General features: G+C 42.5%; 1 protein-coding gene across 12 annotated transcripts in view; it reads right to left on the bottom strand.

Annotated features, from left to right (window-relative positions):
• Positions 1–21839, bottom strand: part of pde11a (phosphodiesterase 11a) — a 154103-nt gene that overhangs the window by 85840 nt on the left and 46424 nt on the right. For all 12 annotated transcript variants that reach the window (XM_061880172.1, XM_061880173.1, XM_061880174.1 and 9 more), the window contains one exon: positions 16160–16235. In XM_061880172.1, coding sequence (XP_061736156.1) covers positions 16160–16235 — 76 coding nt within the window. The remainder of the gene's footprint in view (positions 1–16159; positions 16236–21839) is intronic.

The raw sequence follows: 21839 nt of genomic DNA, 5'->3' as shown, positions 1-21839 counted from the left end.
GATGCCCGAACCACCTCATCTGGCTCCTCTCCATGTGGAGGAGCAGCGGCTTTACTTTGAGTTCCTCCCGGATGGCAGAGCTTCTCACCCTATCTCTAAGGGAGAGCCCCGCCACACGGCGGAGGAAACTCATTTCGGCCGCTTGTACCCGTGATCTTATCCTTTCGGTCATGACCCAAGGCTCATGACCATAGGTGAGGATGGGAACGCAGATCGACCGGTAAATTGAGAGCTTTGCCTTCCGGCTCAGCTCCTTCTTCACCACAACGGATCGGTACAACGTCCGCATTACTGAAGACGCCGCACCGATCCGCCTGTCGATCTCACCATCCACTCTTCCCTCACTCGTGAACAAGACTCCTAGGTACTTGAACTCCTCCACTTGGGGCAGGGTCTCCTCCCCAACCCGGAGATGGCACTCCACCCTTTTCCGGGCGAGAACCATGGACTCGGACTTGGAGGTGCTGATTCTCATTCCGGTCGCTTCACACTCGGCTGCGAACCGATCCAGCGAGAGCTGAAGATCCCGGTCAGATGAAGCCATCAGGACCACATCATCTGCAAAAAGCAGAGACCTAATCCTGCGGTTACCAAACCGGAACCCCTCAACGCCTTGACTGCGCCTAGAAATTCTGTCCATAAAAGTTATGAACAGAATCGGTGACAAAGGACAGCCTTGGCGGAGTCCAACCCTCACTGGAAATGTGTTCGACTTACTGCCGGCAATGCGAACCAAGCTCTGGCACTGATCGTACAGGGAACGGACCGCCACAATAAGACAGTCCGATACCCCATACTCTCTGAGCACTCCCCACAGGACTTCCCGAGGGACACGGTCCAATGCCCTCTCCAAGTCCACAAAGCACATGTAGACTGGTTGGGCAAACTCCCATGCACCCTCAAGAACCCTGCCGAGAGTATAGAGCTGGTCCACAGTTCCACGACCAGAACGAAAACCACACTGTTCCTCCTGAATCCGAGGTTCGACTATCCGACGAAGCCTCCTCTCCAGTACACCTGAATAAACCTTACCGGGAAGGCTGAGGAGTGTGATCCCACGATAGTTGGAACACACCCTCCGGTCCCCCTTCTTAAAGAGAGGAACCACCACCCCGGTCTGCCAATCCAGAGGTACCGCCCCCGATGTCCACGCGATGCTGCAAAGTCTTGTCAACCAAGACAGCCCCACAGCATCCAGAGCCTTAAGGAACTCCGGGCGGATCTCGTCCACCCCTGGGGCCTTGCCACCGAGGAGCTTTTTAACTACCTCAGCGACCTCAGCCCCAGAAATAGGAGAGTCCACCACAGATTCCCCAGGCACTGCTTCCTCATAGGAAGACGTGTTGGTGGGATTGAGGAGGTCTTCGAAGTATTCCTTCCACCTATCCACAACATCCGCAGTCGAGGTCAGCAGAACACCATCCGCACCATACAGGGTGTTGATAGTGCACTGCTTCCCCTTCCTGAGGCGGCGGACGGTGGTCCAGAATCGCTTCGAAGCCGTCCGGAAGTCGTTTTCCATGGCTTCCCCGAACTCTTCCCATGTCCGAGTTTTTGCCTCCGCGACCGCTGAAGCTGCACACCGCTTGGCCTGTCGGTACCTGTCCACTGCCTCCGGAGTCCTATGAGCCAAAAGGACCCGATAGGACTCCTTCTTCAGCTTGACGGCATCCCTCACCGCTGGTGTCCACCAAGGGGTTTTAGGATTGCCGCCCCGACAGGCACCAACTACCTTGCGGCCACAGCTCCGATCTGCCGCCTCGACAATAGAGGTGCGGAACATGGTCCACTCGGACTCAATGTCCAGCACCTCCCTCGTGACATGTTCAAAGTTCTTCCGGAGGTGGGAATTGAAACTTTGTCTGACAGGAGACTCTGCCAGACGTTCCCAGCAGACCCTCACAATGCGTTTGGGCCTCCCAGGTCTGTCCGGCATCCTCCCCCACCATCGCAGCCAACTCACCACCAGGTGGTGATCGGTAGAAAGCTCCGCCCCTCTCTTCACCCGAGTGTCCAAAACATGAGGCCGCAAATCCGATGACACAACTACAAAGTCGATCATGGAACTGCGGCCTAGGGTGTCCTGGTGCCAAGTGCACATATGGACACCCTTATGTTTGAACATGGTGTTTGTTATGGACAAACCGTGACGAGCACAAAAGTCCAATAACAAAACACCACTCGGGTTCAGATCCGGGCGGCCATTCTTCCCAATCACGCCTCTCCAGGTTTCACTGTCGTTGCCGACGTGAGCGTTGAAGTCTCCCAGTAGGACAAGGGAATCACCCGGGGGAGCACTTTCCAGTACTCCCTCGAGTGTTCCCAAAAAGGGTGGGTACTCTGAACTGCTGTTTGGTGCATAAGCACAAACAACAGTCAGGACCCGTCCCCCCACCCGAAGGCGGAGGGAGGCTACGCTTTCGTCCACCGGGTTGAACTCCAACGTACAGGTTTTGAGCCGGGGGGAAACAAGAATTGCCACCCCAGCCCGTCGCCTCTCACTGCCGGCAACGCCAGAGTGGAAGAGGGTCCAATCCCTCTCGAGAGAAGTGGTTCCAGAGCCCTTGCTGTGCGTCGAAGTGAGTCCGACTATATCCAGCCGGAATTTCTCGACTTCGCGCACTAGCTCAGGCTCTTTCCCCCCCAGTGACGTGACGTTCCACGTCCCAAGAGCTAGCTTCTGTAGCCGAGGATCGGACCGCCAAGTGCCCTGCCTTCGGCTGTCGCCCAGCTCACAATGCACCCGACCTCTATGGCCCCTGCTATGGGTGGTGAGCCCATTGGAGGGGTGACCCACGTTGCCTCTTCGGGCTGTGCCCGGCCGGGCCCCATGGGAACAGGCCCGGCCACCAGGCGCTCGCCATCGTGCCCCACCTCCGGGCCTGGCTCCAGAGGGGGGCCCCGGTGACCCGCGTCCGGGCGAGGGAAATCTGGGTCCATGGTTTTTCATCTTCATAAAGGTCTTCGAGCTGCTCTTTGTCTGATCCCTCACCTAGAACCTGTTTGCCTTGGGAGACCCTACCAGGGGGCTTTATGCCCCCGGACAACATAGCTCCTAGGATCATTGGGACACGCAAACTCCTCTACCACGATAAGGTTGCAGCTCAGAGAGGAGACAAATGTCCCCAAAAAAATGAAATCATACAATTTATGATAAGGTGTCATTTAAACCTGCTAAGCTGCTTCCAATTTACACAAATCACACAAGTACCAGCAGGCAATGGGTGAGATTCATGTTTGTGAGATATATTCAATAATTACTGCGTGCTTACTCACCCTGCGGTCCCCTCATTGCCAATAATTTCCATTCCCCACCTTCAACATTGACCAAGTTTTTTTTTTAAAGAATCAATACATGTGCATGTACTGTATTTTTATGGGGAGGTTAGCATTTCATCAGCACTGTACAACTGACAAATGGTGCAAGCAATCTGCAACCACCAACGTGAGCAGTTATGGGTGGATTATTGATTATATACAAAATGACTGTTGGACCTTGGTGTGGAAGAGGAAGGGGGTTGGGGGCGTGGGGGGGGGTCAGGTCTACTGAGTGCTATTTGAGTTCAAGGGGAGAGCGGCCCAGTTTTATGTCTTTATACATTATGACAGTGGACACATTCACGGCAGTTGGGATTTCTCCATGAAGCTTCTGTTCACAGAGTCAACCAGAAGGACAATCTACATCCTCACATCCAATATGCTGAGTGCACCTGAGGAAAAACTTTCATCTTAAAGCAACTTAAAGTAAAAGAAGCCTAAAATCAAATCAAAATGAAGTTAATAGTGCTGGCTTGTAAAAATGAGAAAGGTGTCTCCATCAATACCACGGTGAAGCAACTACTTTGGTGTCTGATCAGCCTAGACAGAATTTACGTTGTTAGCATTAGTTTCTGCGTTACCGTTAACAGTAACAAGTTTGTACACACGTCTAGTGATGTTCTCATTCATCAAGGTCATTGTAATCTCGGGGCATTCAATCGATCGAAACTGGACTGTTTGGTTTGTCTTAGAAGACGTTTCAACTCTCATCCGAGTAGGCTTCATCAGTTCATACTTAAAGGGGAACATTATCACAATTTCAAAAGGGTTAAAAACAATAAAAATCAGTTCCCAGTGGCTTGTTGTATTTTTTTGAAGTTTTTTTCAAAATTTTACGGGTCTCTGAATATCCCTAAATAAAGCTTTAAAATGCCTTATTTTCGCTCTCTGCGATGCGACTATCCATTTCCCTGTGACGTCACACAGTGCTGCCAATGTAAACAAACAATGGGAATACCACAGCAAGATATAGCGACATTAGCTCGGATTCAAACTCGGATTTCAGCGACTTAAGCGATTCAACAGATTACGCATGTGTTGAAACAGATGGTTGGAGTATGAAAGTATTGAAGAAGAAACTGAAGCTATTGAGCGAATAGCTATTGACGCTATTCATAGCCATAGCATGGCCGAATAGCTGCGTTAGCATCGCCGGTAAAATGTGCGGACCAAACGATCAGGACTTTCGCATCTTTTGACACTGGAGCAACTTAAATCCGTCGATTGGTAAGTGTTTGTTTCGCATTAAATGTGGGTGGAAGGAAACGTAATATAGTTGCAAATGCATCTGCAGGTTATCCATACATCTCTGTGCCATGTCTGCTTTAGCATCGCCGGTCAAATGTGGAGAAACTCCAGCACATTCAATGGGGGTCTGGCGGCAGACACTTTGGCATCTTGGGGCCAGTGGTGCAACTTGAATCCCTCCCTGTTAGTGTTGTTACACCCTCCGACAACACACCCACCAGGCATGATGTCTCCAAGGTTCCAAAAAATAGTCGAAAAAACAGAAAATAACAGAGCTGAGACCCGGTGTTTGTAATGTGTTGGAAATGAAAATGGCGGGTGTGTTACCTCGGCGACGTCACATTCTGACGTCATCGCTTCCAGCGCGATAAACAGAGAGGCGTTTAATTCGCCAAAATTCACCTATTTAGAGTTCGGAAATCGGTTAAAAAAATATATGGTCTTTTTTCTGCAGCATCAAGGTATATATTGACACTTACATAGGTCTGCTGATAATGTTCTCCTTTAAAGACTTAGATTGGTTAGATTTAGTCTTAGACTTAGATTTGTCAGATCTAGTCTTAGACTTAGATTGGTCAGATTTAGTTTAGTGGCTGGTGCCAATACCTCAGTAAGCTTCATCAGTTCATTTTCATAGACTTAGATTGATCCAATCTAGTCTTAGACTTGGATTGGTCAGATCTAATCTAGGAGCTAGTGTCAAAACCTCAAATATAAATACTCCAAAACCAGGAGGGTGTGCCTGGCCAAGGATGGTTTCGCCGTATCGTAGTGAAAAAATTTACTTTGACGCAAAACAAGCAGTCCTACCATCAAAGCCAACGACAGTAAATTCCCTTTGATAGCATTGAGGTATTATTGAGGAAATCTGACTATTTTGGACTCGTAGTAGTCCATCCACAGCTATTGTTCTGACACAAAATACCTCTGGGCTAGATCTGACCAATTAAAGTGCATGAACATTAATGGATGAAGCCTACTGAGGGATTGGCACCAGCCGCTCGACTCGATCGGACCAATCTAAGTCTATGAGCATGAACTCATGAAGCCTATTTGGCGGAACGTCTTCTAAAACCAACTAAACAGTTAAGTTTGTACGTACACTTCAACGAACACAAAAACGTGTATTCAGCAAAATGTAACAATGATTAGTGTTTTGCAATCATATCCATTGGTTCTCTTTTTGAGCTTTTGTTCATAATTGAATGGACCAACAGAAATGTGCCACTGTTTTGCAGCAAAAAAACTAACACAGTGGTACTTTGGTTTTTGTTAGTAATACTTTTAAAAAGTCAGACAAAAAACAAAAAGTACTGTTTTCATAACAAAATAAATCCAATTAATATGTTCCCAACAACACAAAAACACGTTTTACAGATCATTTATATTTTTAAAGGCAAAAATCAATGTAAAACACATATAAATGCCAAATTAAATGGATAAATAGAAATCCAAATCACTTGTACGTTCCCCTTCACTTTAAGAAAGGGAAACCGGAGGGTGTGTTCCAACTATGGTGGATCACACTCCTCAGCCTTCCCGGTAAGGTTTATTCAGGTGTACTGGAGAGGAGGCTACGCTGGATAGTCGAATCTTGGATTCAGGAGGAACAGTGTGGATTTCGTCCTAGTTGTGGAACTGTGGACCAGCTTTATACTCTGGGCAGGGTTCTTGAGGGTGCATGGGAGTTTGTCCAACCAGTCTACAGGTGTTTTGTGGACTTGGAGAAGGCATTGGACCGTGTCCCTCAGGAAGTCCTGTGGGGAGTGCACAGAGAGTATGGGGTATCGGACTGTCTTATTGTGGCGGTCCACTCCCTGTATGATCAGTGTCAGAGCTTGGTCCGCATTGCCGGCAGTAAGTCGGACACATTTCCAGTGAGGGTTGGACTCCGCCAAGGCTGTCCTTTGTCACCGATTCTGTTCATAACTTTTATGGACAGAATTTCTAGGCGCAGTCAAGGCGTTGAGGGGTTCCGGTTTGGTGGCTGCAGGATTAGGTCTCTGCTTTTTGTAGATGATGTAGTCCTGATGGCTTCATCTGGCCGGGATCTTCAGCTCTCACTGGATCGGTTCGCAGCTGAGTGTGAAACGACTGGGATGAGAATCTGCACCTCCAAGTCCGAATCCATGGTTCTCGCCCGGAAAAGCCTGGAGTGCCATCTCCGGGTTGGGGAGGAGACCCTACCCTAAGTGGAGGAGTTCAAGTACCTAGGAGTCTTGTTCACGAGTGAGGGAAGAGTGGATGGTGAGATCGACAGGCGGATCGGTGCGGCGTCTTCAGTAATGCGAACGCTGTATCGATCCGTTGTGGTGAAGAAGGAGCTGAGCCGGAATGCAAAACTCTCAAAATACCGGTCGATCTATGTTCTCATCCTTACCTATGGTCATGAGCTTTGGGTCATGACCGAAAGGACAAGATCACGGCTGTAGTGAGTTTTCTCCGCGGGTCCCTCCTTTAGAGATAGGGTGAGAAGCTCTGCCATCCGGGAGGAACTCAAAGTAAAGCCGCTGCTCCACATGGAGAGGAGCCAGATGAGGTGGTTCGGGCATCTGGTCAGGATGCCACCCCAACGCCTCCCTAGGGAGGTGTTTAGGGCACGTCCAACCTGTAGGAGGCCACGGGGAAGACCCAGGACACGTTGGGAAGACTATGTCTCCTGGCTGGCCTGGGAACGCCTCGTGATCCCCTTGGAAGAGCTGGACGAAGTGGCTGGGGAGAGGAAAGTTTGGGATTCCCTGCTTAGGCTGCTGGCCCCGCGACCCGACCTTGGATGAGCTGAAGAAGATGGATGGAAGGATAGACTTTTACGTTCATTAAAGACTTGCTGAAGATAACGACAATAAGCTGATCATGAGGACTGTAAGGGAGGGCCATGCGGACCACACCTTGGTTCTCTGCATTCCATGAGGTGGTTTTTTACTTAATAGTATTCACAACTTTCTTTGGGCTCATAGTGAATTAATTTTATAGCCATACCCAATTAAAAAAAAAAAAGGCAGGCTTGGGTTTATTTTTTGGGTACTTGATTCCGCGGAAACGTTGAAACCAAGATGGCATATAAAAACATGGGGTACTATTTTTGTATTAAAAAAAAAGGGGCGTACCAATATAAGATACCAACATAATCTTAAATACACTTTTTAAAGCCTAACCATTGTCTCAAGCCTAAAAGATCAACATTTGGAAATGTTCAGAATCAGAGTACTATTGAATGCTTGAAGACATTAAGGCAGGGGTCGGGAACCTTTTTGGCTGAGAGAACCATGAAAGCCAAATATTTGAAAATGTATTTTCATGAGAGCCATATCATCAGAATATTTTTTATTGCCATTGTTTGAGAACGGGTTCACAAACTAGGAATTGTTCTTGGTGCAATCTTGCAACATAGAACACAACACAGAATAAAATAGCATGAGCTGTAACTGAGCTATCAGATCTTGTTATTGTTCATGTGTCTGATGGCCGAGGGGAGAACACTGTTCAGGTGGTGGGAGGTCTGGGTCTGGGTCTGGAGGGACCGTAGTCTCCTGCCGGAGGGGAAGGGGAGTCTTTTTAATACTGAATAAAACTATATGCGTGCATTTTTTAAGTAAACCAACATTTTTAGAGAGTAATAAGTCTGTAATTATTTTTAATAACATTGTTATTTCTTGAACAGGTGCGGTAGAAAACGGATGGATGGATTAAAACACATGACAATGTTTTATATTTTGAACGTTATTTTTAACATCGTGATTACCAGTGGAATTATTCATTACTTATCGTGTTAAGCAATGTCAGCTAAGATTTATCAGAGAGCCAGATGCAGTCATCAAAAGAGCCACATCTGGCTCTGGAGCCACAGGTTCCCTACCCCTGTTTTAAGGGGTTATTAACAGCTACTTTTCAGCCCACTTCCAAGCTGCAATAAACGGCCTGCATGGTCTAAGGTTCAACCCCAGCATTCACAGCTGTATTTATTGAGATTTCATTTTGAATTAGAAGTCTTTATGGCAGACGACACGAGAAGATTAATTTCTGAATCGAATGTGTCCTTGACTCGAGAATTTCATCTTCCGTTGCTTTGTTTGTATTATGTTTTTTTCACTTCAAGTCCTTAGGTGCCACCCACGCGCTGCACATTTGTTTCCACTTATTCTTTCTGTTCTTTTTTTTTTCTGTTCTTTTTTTTTTCTGTTTCTGTCAATAACAATTACCGTACATTAACTCCTGTGCAAAAGAAATGCCAGCACACACACAGCCATAAACACACATCTCAACGAGCCATCTCCAACAAATATGCCGGTCACTTTCCACTCAATGGAACTAAGGATTTCATGAGTGAGATCTAAGTGGAAAGAGCTGCTATCTCTGACCCCACAGAAAGATCCAGCAGCCACACAAGGAGAGGATCAATGAATTCTCTACTCAGATGTGGTTTTCTTGAACAATTAATACTCTTTGACTTTAATTCCATAATGTCACAGGTGCCAACGTTAACGGTAGTAAACACACTGAAAAAAGAAGTATCTAGAACAGGGGTAGGGAACCTATGGCTCTAGAGCCAGATGTGGCTCTTTTGATGACTACATCTGGCTCTCAGATCAATCTTAGCTGACATTGCTTAACACGATAATTATGAATAATTTCGCTGGTAATCACAGTGCTAAAAATAACGTGCAAAATATAAAACCTTCTCATGCATTTAAATCCATCCATCCGTTTTCTACCGCACCTGTTCAAGAAGTCGCATTAATGGTAAGAAGTATTTTATGTCACAATGGGGGAGGTCGCAAGTTGCTGCAGGGTCGTTCTCCCAGGAAGGCAGACGGACTACTCGGGACATGGCATTTAGGTAAAAACATGATTTAATTTAAACTAAAAACAAAAATCGCTCACAGCGGAGGCACAACTTGGGCTAAGGAAGAAAGCTAACGCATAAACAGACTATGAACATAAATCAAACAAAACTTACTTGGCATGGCATGAAGCACAAAACTATGGCAAGGCATGAAACAAGTCAGCACAGAGCAAGAAAATATCACATTGACGCCAGGGCGACTGACTGGCAAAGACAAGCTTAAATACTGCCTCTGATTAGTGCTCGGGAAGCAGGTGAGCGGGCATTTTGTCCACCAGAGACAGGTGGACAAAATGAGTAACCAAGGAAACCAGACAAGGGAGTGGAAAAAAACAGGAACTTAAAGAGTCCAAAAGACAAACAGCACATGGCCAAACAAAAACATGATCAACAGACATGACATTTGATTTATTATTGGATAACTTCAGAATAACAATGTTATTAAAAAGAATAAGAGACTTATTATACTCAAAAAATGTTGGTCTCACTTAAAAATGCACACATTTAGTTGTATTCAGTGTTAAATAATATGATATGGCTCTCACGGAAATACATTTTGAAATATTTGGCTTTCATGGCTCTCTCAGCCAAAAAGGTTCCCGACCCCTGATCTACATGATATTGGTGATCAATGAATGCAGACTCAGCCACGTGCCAGAAATGCTTGGCAATGATGTTGTGCAAGTAACGTCTGAGTAATGTAGCATCCCAACAGAAGCACAGAGTCTGACACTCTTTTTAAACTTTATTTCCGACCTTAATACGCAGAAACAGCATCCCTCAAAAAACCAATAGAGCCACAGAGCTAGCCCGTCGCCACGACAACAACAACAAAAACAATGACAAGAAATCCTCATTATGCACCAATGAAGTTACATTAAAATTATCTTTCATTATTTTTTATACAAACCCCGTTTCCATATGAGTTGGGAAATTGTGTTAAATGTAAATATAAACAGAATACAATGATTTGCAAATCCTTTTCAACCCATATTCAGTTGAATATGCTACAAAGACAACATATTTCATGTTCAAACTGATATATTTTTTATTTTTTTGCAAATAATCATTAACTTTAGAGTTTGATGCTAGCAACACGTGACAAAGAAGTTAGGAAAGGTGGCAATAAATACTGATAAAGTTGAGGAATGCTCATCAAACACTTATTTGGAACATCCCACAGGTGTGCAGGCTAATTGGGAACAGGTGGGTGCCATGATTGGATATAAAAACAGCTTCCCAAAAAATGCTCAGTCTTTCACAAGAAAGGATGGGGCGAGGTACACCCCTTTGTCCACAACTGTGTGAGCAAATAGTCAAACAGTTTAAGAACAACCTTTCTCAAAGTGACATTGCAAGAAATTTAGGGATTTCAACATCTACGCTCCATAATATCATCAAAAGGTTCAGAGAATCTGGAGAAATCACTCCACGTAAGCGGCATGGCCGGAAACCAACATTGAATGACCGTGACCTTCCATCCCTCAGACGGCACTGTATCAAAAACCCACATCAATCTCTAAAGGATATCACCACATGGGCTCAGGAACACTTAAAAAAAAAAACACTGTCACTAAATACAGTTGGTCGCTACATCTGTAAGTACAAGTTAAAGCTCTACCATGCAAAGCGAAAGCCATTTATCAACAACATCCAGAAACGCCACCGGCTTCTCTGGGCCCGAGATCATCTAAGATGGACTGATGCAAAGTGGAAAAGTGTTCTGTGGTTGAAATTGAATATGGATTGAAAAGGATTTGCAAATCATTGTATTCTGTTTTTATTTACAGCACCTCTAACACAATTTCCCAACTCAAATGGAAACAGGTTTTGTACATTATGTATTTTCTGTGTTTTTTTAATAATTATAACAATTTGTTGTGGATTTTATTTCTTATTTTTTCGAAATAGCATTTTTATTTATTTATTAAGTACCAATTCGGGCACCATTTAAGCACGGGCAAAATGTTCCAAGAACCAATTTGGTACTATTAGCACATTTTAGATTGTTGTTCCAACTCCATACAGTGGATAGCACTGTATTTCAACTTCTTTCCATCCATCCATTTTCTACTGCGTGTCCCTGTCGGGGTCACTGGGGATGCTGGAGCCTATCTCAGCTGCATTCGGGCGGAAGGTGGGGTACACCCTGGACAAGTCGCCACCTCATCACAGGGCCAACACAGATAGACAGACAACAATTACACACTAGGGACCATTTAGTGTTGCCAATCAACCTATCCCCAGGTGCATGTCTTTGGAGGTGGGAGGAAGCCGGAGTACCCGGAGGGAACCCACGCAGTCACGGGGAGAACATGCAAACTCCAAACAGAAAGATCCCGAGCCTGGGATTGAACTCAGGACTACTCAGGAAGGACCTTTGTATTGTGAGGCACATGTATTAACCCCTTTCCACCGTGCTGCCAACAAACCTTATATGAATTGCTCGTGTGGCAGAGAATAAGAAGACGTAGCAGGAGGGATAGACATTGCCAACTTAATGACCTTCTGACACCTCGAAACTGCCTGTTTCAGAAAAGCAACCAGCTACAAATCCAGCCACTTTTTCCGGTCTTATTGGACCAGAAAAACTTTTGGACTCTAGAATTAAATCAATGTATCTTTTTGTTCAACACCCACTTCTCACGAGCAACTCTGTCTAGCTTGTGTCGTAAACAAAACACAAAAAGGGGCAACAGAGGACAGTTCATTTGTATTTCCAAATGCACGCTTTTTACTTACTTGTTGTCTCTACCACAGCATCTATAAAGAATACATGTACATGAGCCACGGACCATTACAAATACAATGACTATGATTCTTAGCGCATTCAATGGATCACAACTGGACTATTTGGTTTGTCTTAGAAGAAGTTTTGCCTCTCATCTTGTTCAAATCTAAGACTAAGACTAGATCTGGGTGGAGGACAGAGTAAAACAACTTGCACTGAGCCCAATCTATAAAATCCGCTACAGCTCCCTGATACCGAAGTACATGTCAAACTACTTCCTTAACGTAAATGACCGCCATAACCACAACACCAGGGGGAGCTCCACAAACCACGTTAAACACAGATTCCGATCCAACAAAAGTCTTAACTCATTCTCCTTCTATGCCACATCAATGTGGAATGCACTCCCAACAGGTATAAAAGTAAGTGCATCTCTATCCTCCTTCGAAAACGCACTAAAAGAACACTTCCAGGCAACTACAACCCTAGACTAACACCCTCACCCCTCCATGTCCCACCTCCCCGGATGATCTAATGTATATACTTGTTCTTATAATGTATATACTTGTTCTTATGCTTTCTGAGCCCACTATGTTCACTGTACATATCCTACTAAATCACACTTACACTGTTACAATGTCCATTTCTCAGATTATATTATTGTTGATGACTGAAGTGCTGATATCAACCAAACCTAAACCCTCCTCATCCCACCCCCCGAATCGTAAAAAATGTGAATAATTCAATGTATATACTCTGATGATTAACTTGTGTGATGACTGTATTATGCTGATAGTATATATTTGTACTAGGGCTGTGAATCTTTGGCTGTCCCACGATTCGATAATATATCGATTTTTTCGATTCCCGATTCAAAAACGATATTTTTCCGATTCAAAACAATTCTGTATTCATTCAATACATAGATTTCAGCAGGATCTACCCCAGTCTGCTGACATGCTTGCAGAGTAGTGGATTTCTTTTTAAAAAAAGCTTTTATAATTGTAAAGGACAATTTTTTATCAACTGATTGCAATAATGTAAATTTGTTTTAACTATTAAACGAACCAAAAATGACTTATTTTATCTTTGTGAAAACATTGGACACAGTGTGTTGTCCAGCTTATGAGATGCCATGCAAGTGTAAGCCACTGTGACACTATTGTTCTTTTGTTTTATTTTTATAAATGTCTAATGATAATGTCAATGAGGGATTTTTAATCACTGCTATGCTGAAATGATAACTAATATTGATACTGTTGTTGATAATATTCATTTTTGTTTCACTACTTTTGTTTTGTTCTGTGTGGTGTTTGTGTCTCCTCTCAATTGCTCTGTTTATTGCAGTTCTGAGTGTTGCTGGCTCAGGTTTGGTTTTGGAATTGGATTGCATTGTTATGGTATTGCTGTGTATTGTTTTGTTGGATTGATTAAAAAAAAAAAATACATATCGATTTTTTAAAAATGAGAATCAATTCTGAATTGCACAACGTAAACGATTCGATTCGTATTCGGATTGATTTTTTCCCACACCCCTAATTTGTACCATGAATTGATTAACGTGGACCCCGACTTAAACAAGTTGAAAAACTTATTGGGGTGTTACCATTTAGTGGTCAATCGTACGGAATATGTACTGTACTGTGCAATCTACTAATAAAACTCTCAATCAATCAATCTAACTGACCAATTTAAGTCTATGAGCATGGATTGATGAAGAACCAAACAGTCCAGTTGCGATCGATTGAATGCCCTGTGGATGCAATGACCTTTATGAATGAAAACATCTATAGAAATGAATATGATATTAACAATGTGTTTATTTATTTTGTCAATAGTCTACTATAAACAGACAGTCCCAATTAGGGCTGAGCGATCTGGCCTTTTTTAATATCTCGATATTTTAAGCCATATCACGATACATGATTATTATCTCGATATTTTCCCTTAGCCTCGAATGAACACTTGATACGTATAATCACAGCACTATGATGATAGTAAGTGTCTACATTAAAACATTCATACTGCATTAATATATGCTACTTTCAAGATTGTCAGAGACATTTTAAAAGAAGTTATTAGTGCACTTTTGTGCATGATGTCACTAAGATGACATATCAAAACAACACTAAATTAAAGTGCACATTTTGTACAGAACACCACTACAATAGTTTAAAACAAATAAAGTGCACTTTTGTGCATGATGTCACACAAGATATTTCAATAACTGTCAAATAAAAATGAGCTGCTTAATAGGAAATCAAATCGCTATTTTTGTTGGTTACTGCGGACGTTACCTCTTCTGTTCACTATTTTTTTTTTTATACGGTGTTAACGTGGAAATGGTTGCCTCTGCATTTTGTTGGTGTGGCACCGAATGGAGATGTTGAAATGCGGAGTAAGCACTCTTCATTTTCTAGTGGGTGACTTTTCAAATGATGCTACATATTAGCAGTAATGCTACTTGTTGTAGCAACCCTTTAGCCCCACACTTGACAAATTACAGTTGTCTGGTCGACATCTTCCCACTTGAAGCCAAACCACCGCCAGAAAATTGACCCCCTGCTGTTTTTCTTGGGAATTACTTCTTCCTTTATATATTTCCAGATTGGCACCTTTTCTCTCTCGTATTACCACTCGCAACACAGCTAACGTTACCCATGCTGCTACCTCTCTGCTCCGTGAGGGCGTATACGTATGTGACGTATGAGGTGACAGTATGTGACGTGTGTAAGAAGGTGCGCTTACTGTCTGTGAGAAGGAGAGACAAGAAAGAGTGGGAGGAGCCTGTCAAACTCTGGCCCCGTGTAATTTCATTTGGCCCTTGAGGCAATATCAAATTAACAATAGAGCTGGCCCGCCGCTGTAACACCACATTCACCGCTAATACTCATACTCGTCAACACTCCCAATTTTCCCGGGAGACCCCCGAGGTTCAGTGCCCCTCCAGAATTTCTCCCGATTTCCACCCTAACAATAATATTTGGGGCGGGACGTAAAAGCACTGCTTTTGGCGTTCTCTACATGTTGCCACGTCCACTTTTCTTCCATAAAAACAGCGTCCCAGCCCACTCACATAATATATGCAGCTCATACACACACACACACAAGTGTATGCAAGGCATACTTGGTCAACAGCCATACAGGTCACACTGAGGGTGGCCGTATAACAAGGTTAACACTGTTACAAATATGCGCCACACTGTGAACCCACAGCAAACAAGAATGACAAACACATTTCGAGGGAACATCCGCACCGTAACACAACCGGACAAATACCCAGAACCCCTTGCATCACTCACTCTTGCGGGACGCTACAATATACACCCCCGCTACCACCAAACCCCGCCCCAACTCAAACCCGCCGCCGAAAAAAGGCATTACATTTGTGTTTTTATTTAATATGCTATTGATATTTTTTAATTATTATTATTTGAAACTGGATTTTACATGTCACTATAAAGTTATATAAGCCTTGCTTGGTGAAGTGAAGTGAATTATATTTATATAGCGCTTTTCTCTAGTGACTCAAAGCACTTTACATAGTGACACCCAATATCTAAGTTACATTTAAAGCAGTGTGGGTGCCACTGGGACCAGGTGGGTAAAGTGTCTTGCCCAAGGACACAACGGCAGTGACTAGGATGGCGGAAGCGGAATTGAACCTGCAACCCTGAAGTTGCTGGCACGGCCGCTCTACCAACCGAGCTATGCCGCCCATATTGGTCAATATTCAATGCAAAACTTGTTTGGGTCCTTATTAAAGGGTTAATTTGTTCGACCCTGGCCCGCGGCTTTGTTCGGTTTTAAATGTTGGCCCACTCTGTATTTGAGTTTGACACCACTACTGTAGTGTAATGCCCGCTGCTAAAAGCAACTGCGTGAGAAGGTATACTCCAATATCACCATATAGTCCTTTTCTATATCGCACCGAGACAAAGCCGCGATACATCGAGTATATCGATATATCGCCCAGCCCTAGTCCCCATAACAACACTGAATTGACTTGGTGAACTTACCAATAATTTGGTGATTGCTGTTCCATATAGGAACACAAAGCACTGAGCGGATGTGGAAGTCTGAAAACTGGTCCGCCTAAAAAAAAAAAGAAGATGGTAAATACATTAATAACAACAATAACCATTCATCTGCATTGAAAACATATTTACTGTACTCAGCATAATACTTGAAGTAATGAGACCTACAAAGTTCCACAACAAACATTTTACACAATACCCACCTGTTAAATATTAAACTCTTCATAAATGGTGTTTTTCCCCACTGGGTTATTAATGATGCATTCATGCACCACCTCTGATGGAAGAGATGTGGTATGTGGAGCTTTAAAGAGGCCATGCAGCAGAACAACCTGCATGGTTGATACAGAGCCTGCAGGCAAGTGGTGGCTTTAGCACCAGGAGGACTAATATGCTCGGTTTGTGCAATTTCTGCTTAATGGCTCCAATGTCAGACACTTGATACCTGAAGCAGAAAGAGGCTTCCGACACGTGTCTCTAATCATACTAACTGCTAAAAGCCCTCATGGCAATAATGGCTTAGTGGTGTTGGAACATGCTGGGTTAACAGTTTCATTGAAGTTCATCACGTTTCCACGCTCACAACCCAACATTTCTGAAGAGGAGAAGGAAGAAGCATAGTATATCATCTTAGCCTATCTCCATGTCTCAGCACTTACTGATAGTTTGTTCATGTCTTGTGTTAACATGTCCGCCTTTATGCTTTTGCAAATGTTATAGGTAATAATGCAAAGTTCTGACACTTGACAATTAAAGGCCTACAGAAATGAGATGTTCTTATTTAAACGGGGACAGCAGGTCCATTCTATGTGTCATACTTCATCATTTCGCGATATTGCCATATTTTTGCTGAAAGGATTTAGTAGAGAACATCCACGATAAAGTTCGCAACTTTTGGTCGCTAATAAAAAAGCCTTGCCTGTACCGGAAGTAGCAGACGATGTGCGCGTGACGTCACGGGTTGTGGAGCTCCTCACATCTGAACATTGTCTAAAATCATGGCCACCAGCAGCGAGAGCGATTCGGACCGAGAAAGCGATGATTTCCCCATTAATTTGAGCGAGGATGAAAGATTCGTGGATGAGGAAAGTGAGAGTGAAGGACTAGAAGAAAAAAAAAAGACGAGGGCAGTGGGAACAATTCAGATGTTATTAGACACATTTACTATGATAATTCTGGAAAATCCCTTATCTGCTTGTGTTACTAGCGTTTTAGTGAGATTATACGGTCATACCTGTAGAACAGGGGTAGGGAACCTATGGCTCTAGAGCCAGATGTGGCTCTTTTGATGACTGCATCTGGCTCTCAGATTAATCTTAGCTAACATTGCTTAACACGATAATTATGAATAATTTCGCTGGTAATCAGTGTTAAAAATAACATTCAAAATATGAAACATTCTCATGCATTTTTATCTATCCATCCGTTTACTACCTCACCTGTTCAAGAAGTCAAGAATGGTAAGAAGTATATTATTTATTATAAGTTAGCTTCAGAATAAAAATGTTATTGAAAAGAATAACAGATGTGTTATACCCTGATGTTGGTTTTACATACAAATGCACACATTTAGTTGTATTCAGTGTTAAAAAAAAAAATTATATGGCTGTCACGGAAATACATTTTAAAATATTTGGTTTCCATGGCTCTCTCAGCCAAAAGGGTTCCCGACCCCTGCTGTAGAACCTGAAAGTCGGAGGGGTGTGGCCAAGGGTGTGGTGACCGCCAGTGTCTCCGAGGGAAGCCACGTTTTTTTCTACGAGGCGAAGGCAGCCGGGCTGAGATTTTTAATTTTTTCCCTTCCTCCACGGTGTAAGCATCTGACGGTCGGGGGCGGCCGGTGGGTGGAGGCAAGAGAGTCCGCAGCTGCAGGAGGAACGAGGCAAGCTCTCCGCTCATATCTACGGTAAGAGCCAACTTAATACCACAATTTTCTCACCGAAACCTGCCAGTTGAAATGTGGTAGGGAACCATGTTTGCTTGACTGCTCTGTTCCATAGTAAAGCTTCACCGTCATCTTTCTGGAATGTAAACAAGGAAACACCGGCTGTGTTTGTGTTGCTAAATGCAGCCGCAATACACCGCTTCCCACCTACATCTTTCTTCTTTGACGTCTCCATTATTAATTGAACAAATTGCAAAAGATTCAGCAACACAGATGTCCAGAACAGTGTGTAATTATGCGTTTAAAGCAGACGACTTATAGCTGATATCGGTGCTGGATCTAAAAGTTCGCTACAATCCACAACGTCACGCGCACGCCTCATCATACCGCGACTTTTTCAGCAAGATAATTCGCCCAAAATTTAAAATTGCAATGTAGTAAACTAAAGCGGCCGTATTGGCATGTGTTGCAATGTTAATATTTCATCATTGATATATAAACTATCAGACTTTGTGGTCGCTAGTAGTGGCTTTCAGTAGGCCTTTAACATTTCCACCTTTATGCTTTTGCAGATGTTATAGGTAATAATGCAAAGTTCTGACACTTGACAATTAAAGGTAAAATGCTAAATGGTTGTACTTGTATAGCGCTTGTCTACCACTTTTTAAGGAGCCCAAAGCGCTTTGACATTATTTCCACATCCACCCATTCACACACTGATGGCGGGAGCTGCCATGCAAGGCGCTAACCAGGGGCCATCAGGAGCAAGGGTGAAGTGTCTTGCTCAAAGACACAACGGACGTGACTAGGACGGTGGAAGATGGGGATTGAACCAGGAACCCTCAGATTGCTGGCACGGCCACTCTCCCAACTTGAAAGCTCCAATTACTTCACATTAAAAATTCCACATAATTTGTGTGTTGACATACAAACAAATCAAGGTTTTTGTTAACAAAAGACATAAAACAAACAAAAAAAACATGAAAAAATATTAAAAACGTATAATCGATGTATAGATCTGAAGTTGATCTAGAAGTTTAAGCATTGAACGTTAAAAAAAAATGTATGACTTATTTTGTACTCTTTGGGAGACTTTTGGATCCCTAAGAATTTCAGTGGGATTTTTTATTTTTATTTTACAAACATACATAATAATGAATCAAAATCAATGTTGTTATGAGTATTGACCTGTTGAAGGCTCCAATTGTTCACATTAAAAAATCCACTTAAAACATTTTGGGGGAGAATTATTACATAATTTGCGTTTTTGCCATGAAAATAAAATCCAAGGTTTTTGTTGACAAAAAAGACATAAAACAAACAAAAAACATGAAAAAATATTTGAAAAGTATAAACGACGTATGGATTTGAAGATGATCAAGAATTTTAAGCATTGAAAGTGAAAAAAAAAAGGTATGACTTATTTTTCACTCTTTTATAAGTGGGACCCTTTTGGATCCCTAAGAATTATAGTGGGATTTTTTTTTTCATTTTACAAACATACATAATAATGAATCAAAATCAATGTTATGAGTTATTGACCTGTTGAAGGCTCTGTCACGCCAAATTTCTTCCCCCTTACAAAAACCTTCCCCCCGGAAGACATTTGGCGTGACAACCCCTCTAATGCCTGAAGGACCCCAATGAGGGCGTGATAATACCAAGTTATATGAGTTACAGCTGCAAAATTAGCGAAGCAAAAATAGCTTTAAAGGATTAACATGCTGGAATGCTAATATTTTTTCCTCACCGTTATTTTTCACCAATGACAATCAGCCAATTATAATGCTTTTAAAACAGGCAGCTGTGCGGGCTGCTTTAAGGTCCTTCCAACCTCATCGGGGTCCTTCAGGCATTAGAGGGGTTGTCACGCCAAATGTTTTTGTAGGGGGGAAGACATTTGGCGTGACAACTCCAAATACTTCACATCAAAAAATCCACTTCAAGATTTTTGGGGGAAATCATGACATAAATTGTGTTTTTGCCATACAAACAAATCAAGGTTTTTGTTGACAAAAAGGACAAAAAACAAACCAAAAAACATGAAAAAATATTAAAAACGTATAAAACACTGGTCTAGATGATACGTATTGAATATGCTTTGGTGAACATTTTACATGAATTTGCTGGACAGTCACTTTTATAACAGTCTTTTTGAGTCTATATGCAAGAAGTTTGAGTGTGGAAATCTTCCCAGATCTCCAAAAGTATCACAATTTATCTTTTTGAAAAAGGAACGCAGTTGTGTACATTTATATAAATATATATTTTGAAGTGGTTGCTTTTATCTTTTTTCTAAACACGGTCAAAAATAAAATGCATATATTATATAAAATCACCGGGTACACCATCAGGTACACATGCACACTCTCCGATGGATTTAGAGAGAGCATAAAAAAGTTGTTTTCAGCAGCATTAATGTCACTGCATGTCGCACGTCAGTGTTATTATGCACATGCCACAATGAGATGAAGATAACATTTTATTTGACATTTCTTTGTGTTTCCTCATGGCCTGAAGCAAAGGAACTTTTCCCCCTTTGACTGCGAGCTGAATAAAATGACCTACTTGCCGAAGTAGGACCCAAACGCAGAGCATAAAATAAATAATGATAGTAACAAAAAGAGCACTCAAAAATGAGTGAGGAAAAAATAACTAACGATGAACACTTTAAGTGTGAAGAACAGAAATCACACGGAAGGTGTGGAGATGTAACAGTTAACAATACACAGCAACACTGGGACTGAGCCACAGGGAATGGGAAGCGTGAGTGGAGCCAAAGCAGAGGAGATGTACACGACTGGAAGGGTGCAACATCAGGAATCTACTGCCGCCGACTGAAGGGACTGGGGAGCTTATATTATATATATATATATATATATATATATATATATATATATATATATATATATATATATATATATATATATATATATATATATATTAGGGCTGGGCAACGATTAAAAATGTTAATCAAAGTTAATCGCAGTATTTCTCCGATTAATCGCGATTAACTGTATTGTATACGCAAAGCCCAATAATGAATTCAAAAGTAGTGTGTAGTGCACCTTTATTGGAATATTCTCCCACATGAACAAAAGCGCCAAAACATTTGTTGTGCAAACACAATTTAAATCAGTCCTTGTTAAACAGTAGCAGTTAAATAGCATATTTGATGAAAATCAACTCCAAAAATGTAAATACAAACATTTAAGCTTATTGCCACTGCCAGGGTATTTAAGTTATCCTGTTTGTTATGGAAAATAAATATAATCTACATACAAATCTCTGAGCCACAATCATAACATCTGAACAGGCAATTTCTGAGGTAACAGCAGAAACATTTTTTTTATCAGGGATCTTATGTTTAAAAAACCTATATTATAGGTAGTGGGCTGTTTGAGGGAATTTTGTATCAAATGATCCGTAGTAGCAATATTAATAATGTTGTGTTTATTCTGCGTAGTGCACTTAAAATAATTATGACCATATCTAGGAATTGATATGATGGGAATTTTGCTTGGTGCTTTGATAAACTGAAGGCATCATATACATGGTACTATATTGTGATGTTATGAGCCAGGGAAAAAAAGAACTACCCTACCCAGCATGCAGCAGGAGTGAGGAGCATGTATAGGTTGTGTCGCCATGACGGCATCTTGTATGTTGTGATATGCACGCTCTGAAAGCAAACGTTAAGAAGTCAGCCAACACTCCTGGTCTGCATTATTCATAAATAGACAGACAACACATATACTCCGCTGCTTCACAGGCCGC

The sequence above is a fragment of the Nerophis ophidion genome, linkage group LG19 (genome assembly GCF_033978795.1).
Source record: "Nerophis ophidion isolate RoL-2023_Sa linkage group LG19, RoL_Noph_v1.0, whole genome shotgun sequence".
In the NCBI taxonomy this organism is placed as follows: Eukaryota; Metazoa; Chordata; class Actinopteri; order Syngnathiformes; family Syngnathidae; genus Nerophis; species Nerophis ophidion.
The sequence above is the reverse complement of the archived record's forward strand: the minus strand, read 5'-3'. Positions and strand labels throughout refer to the sequence as shown.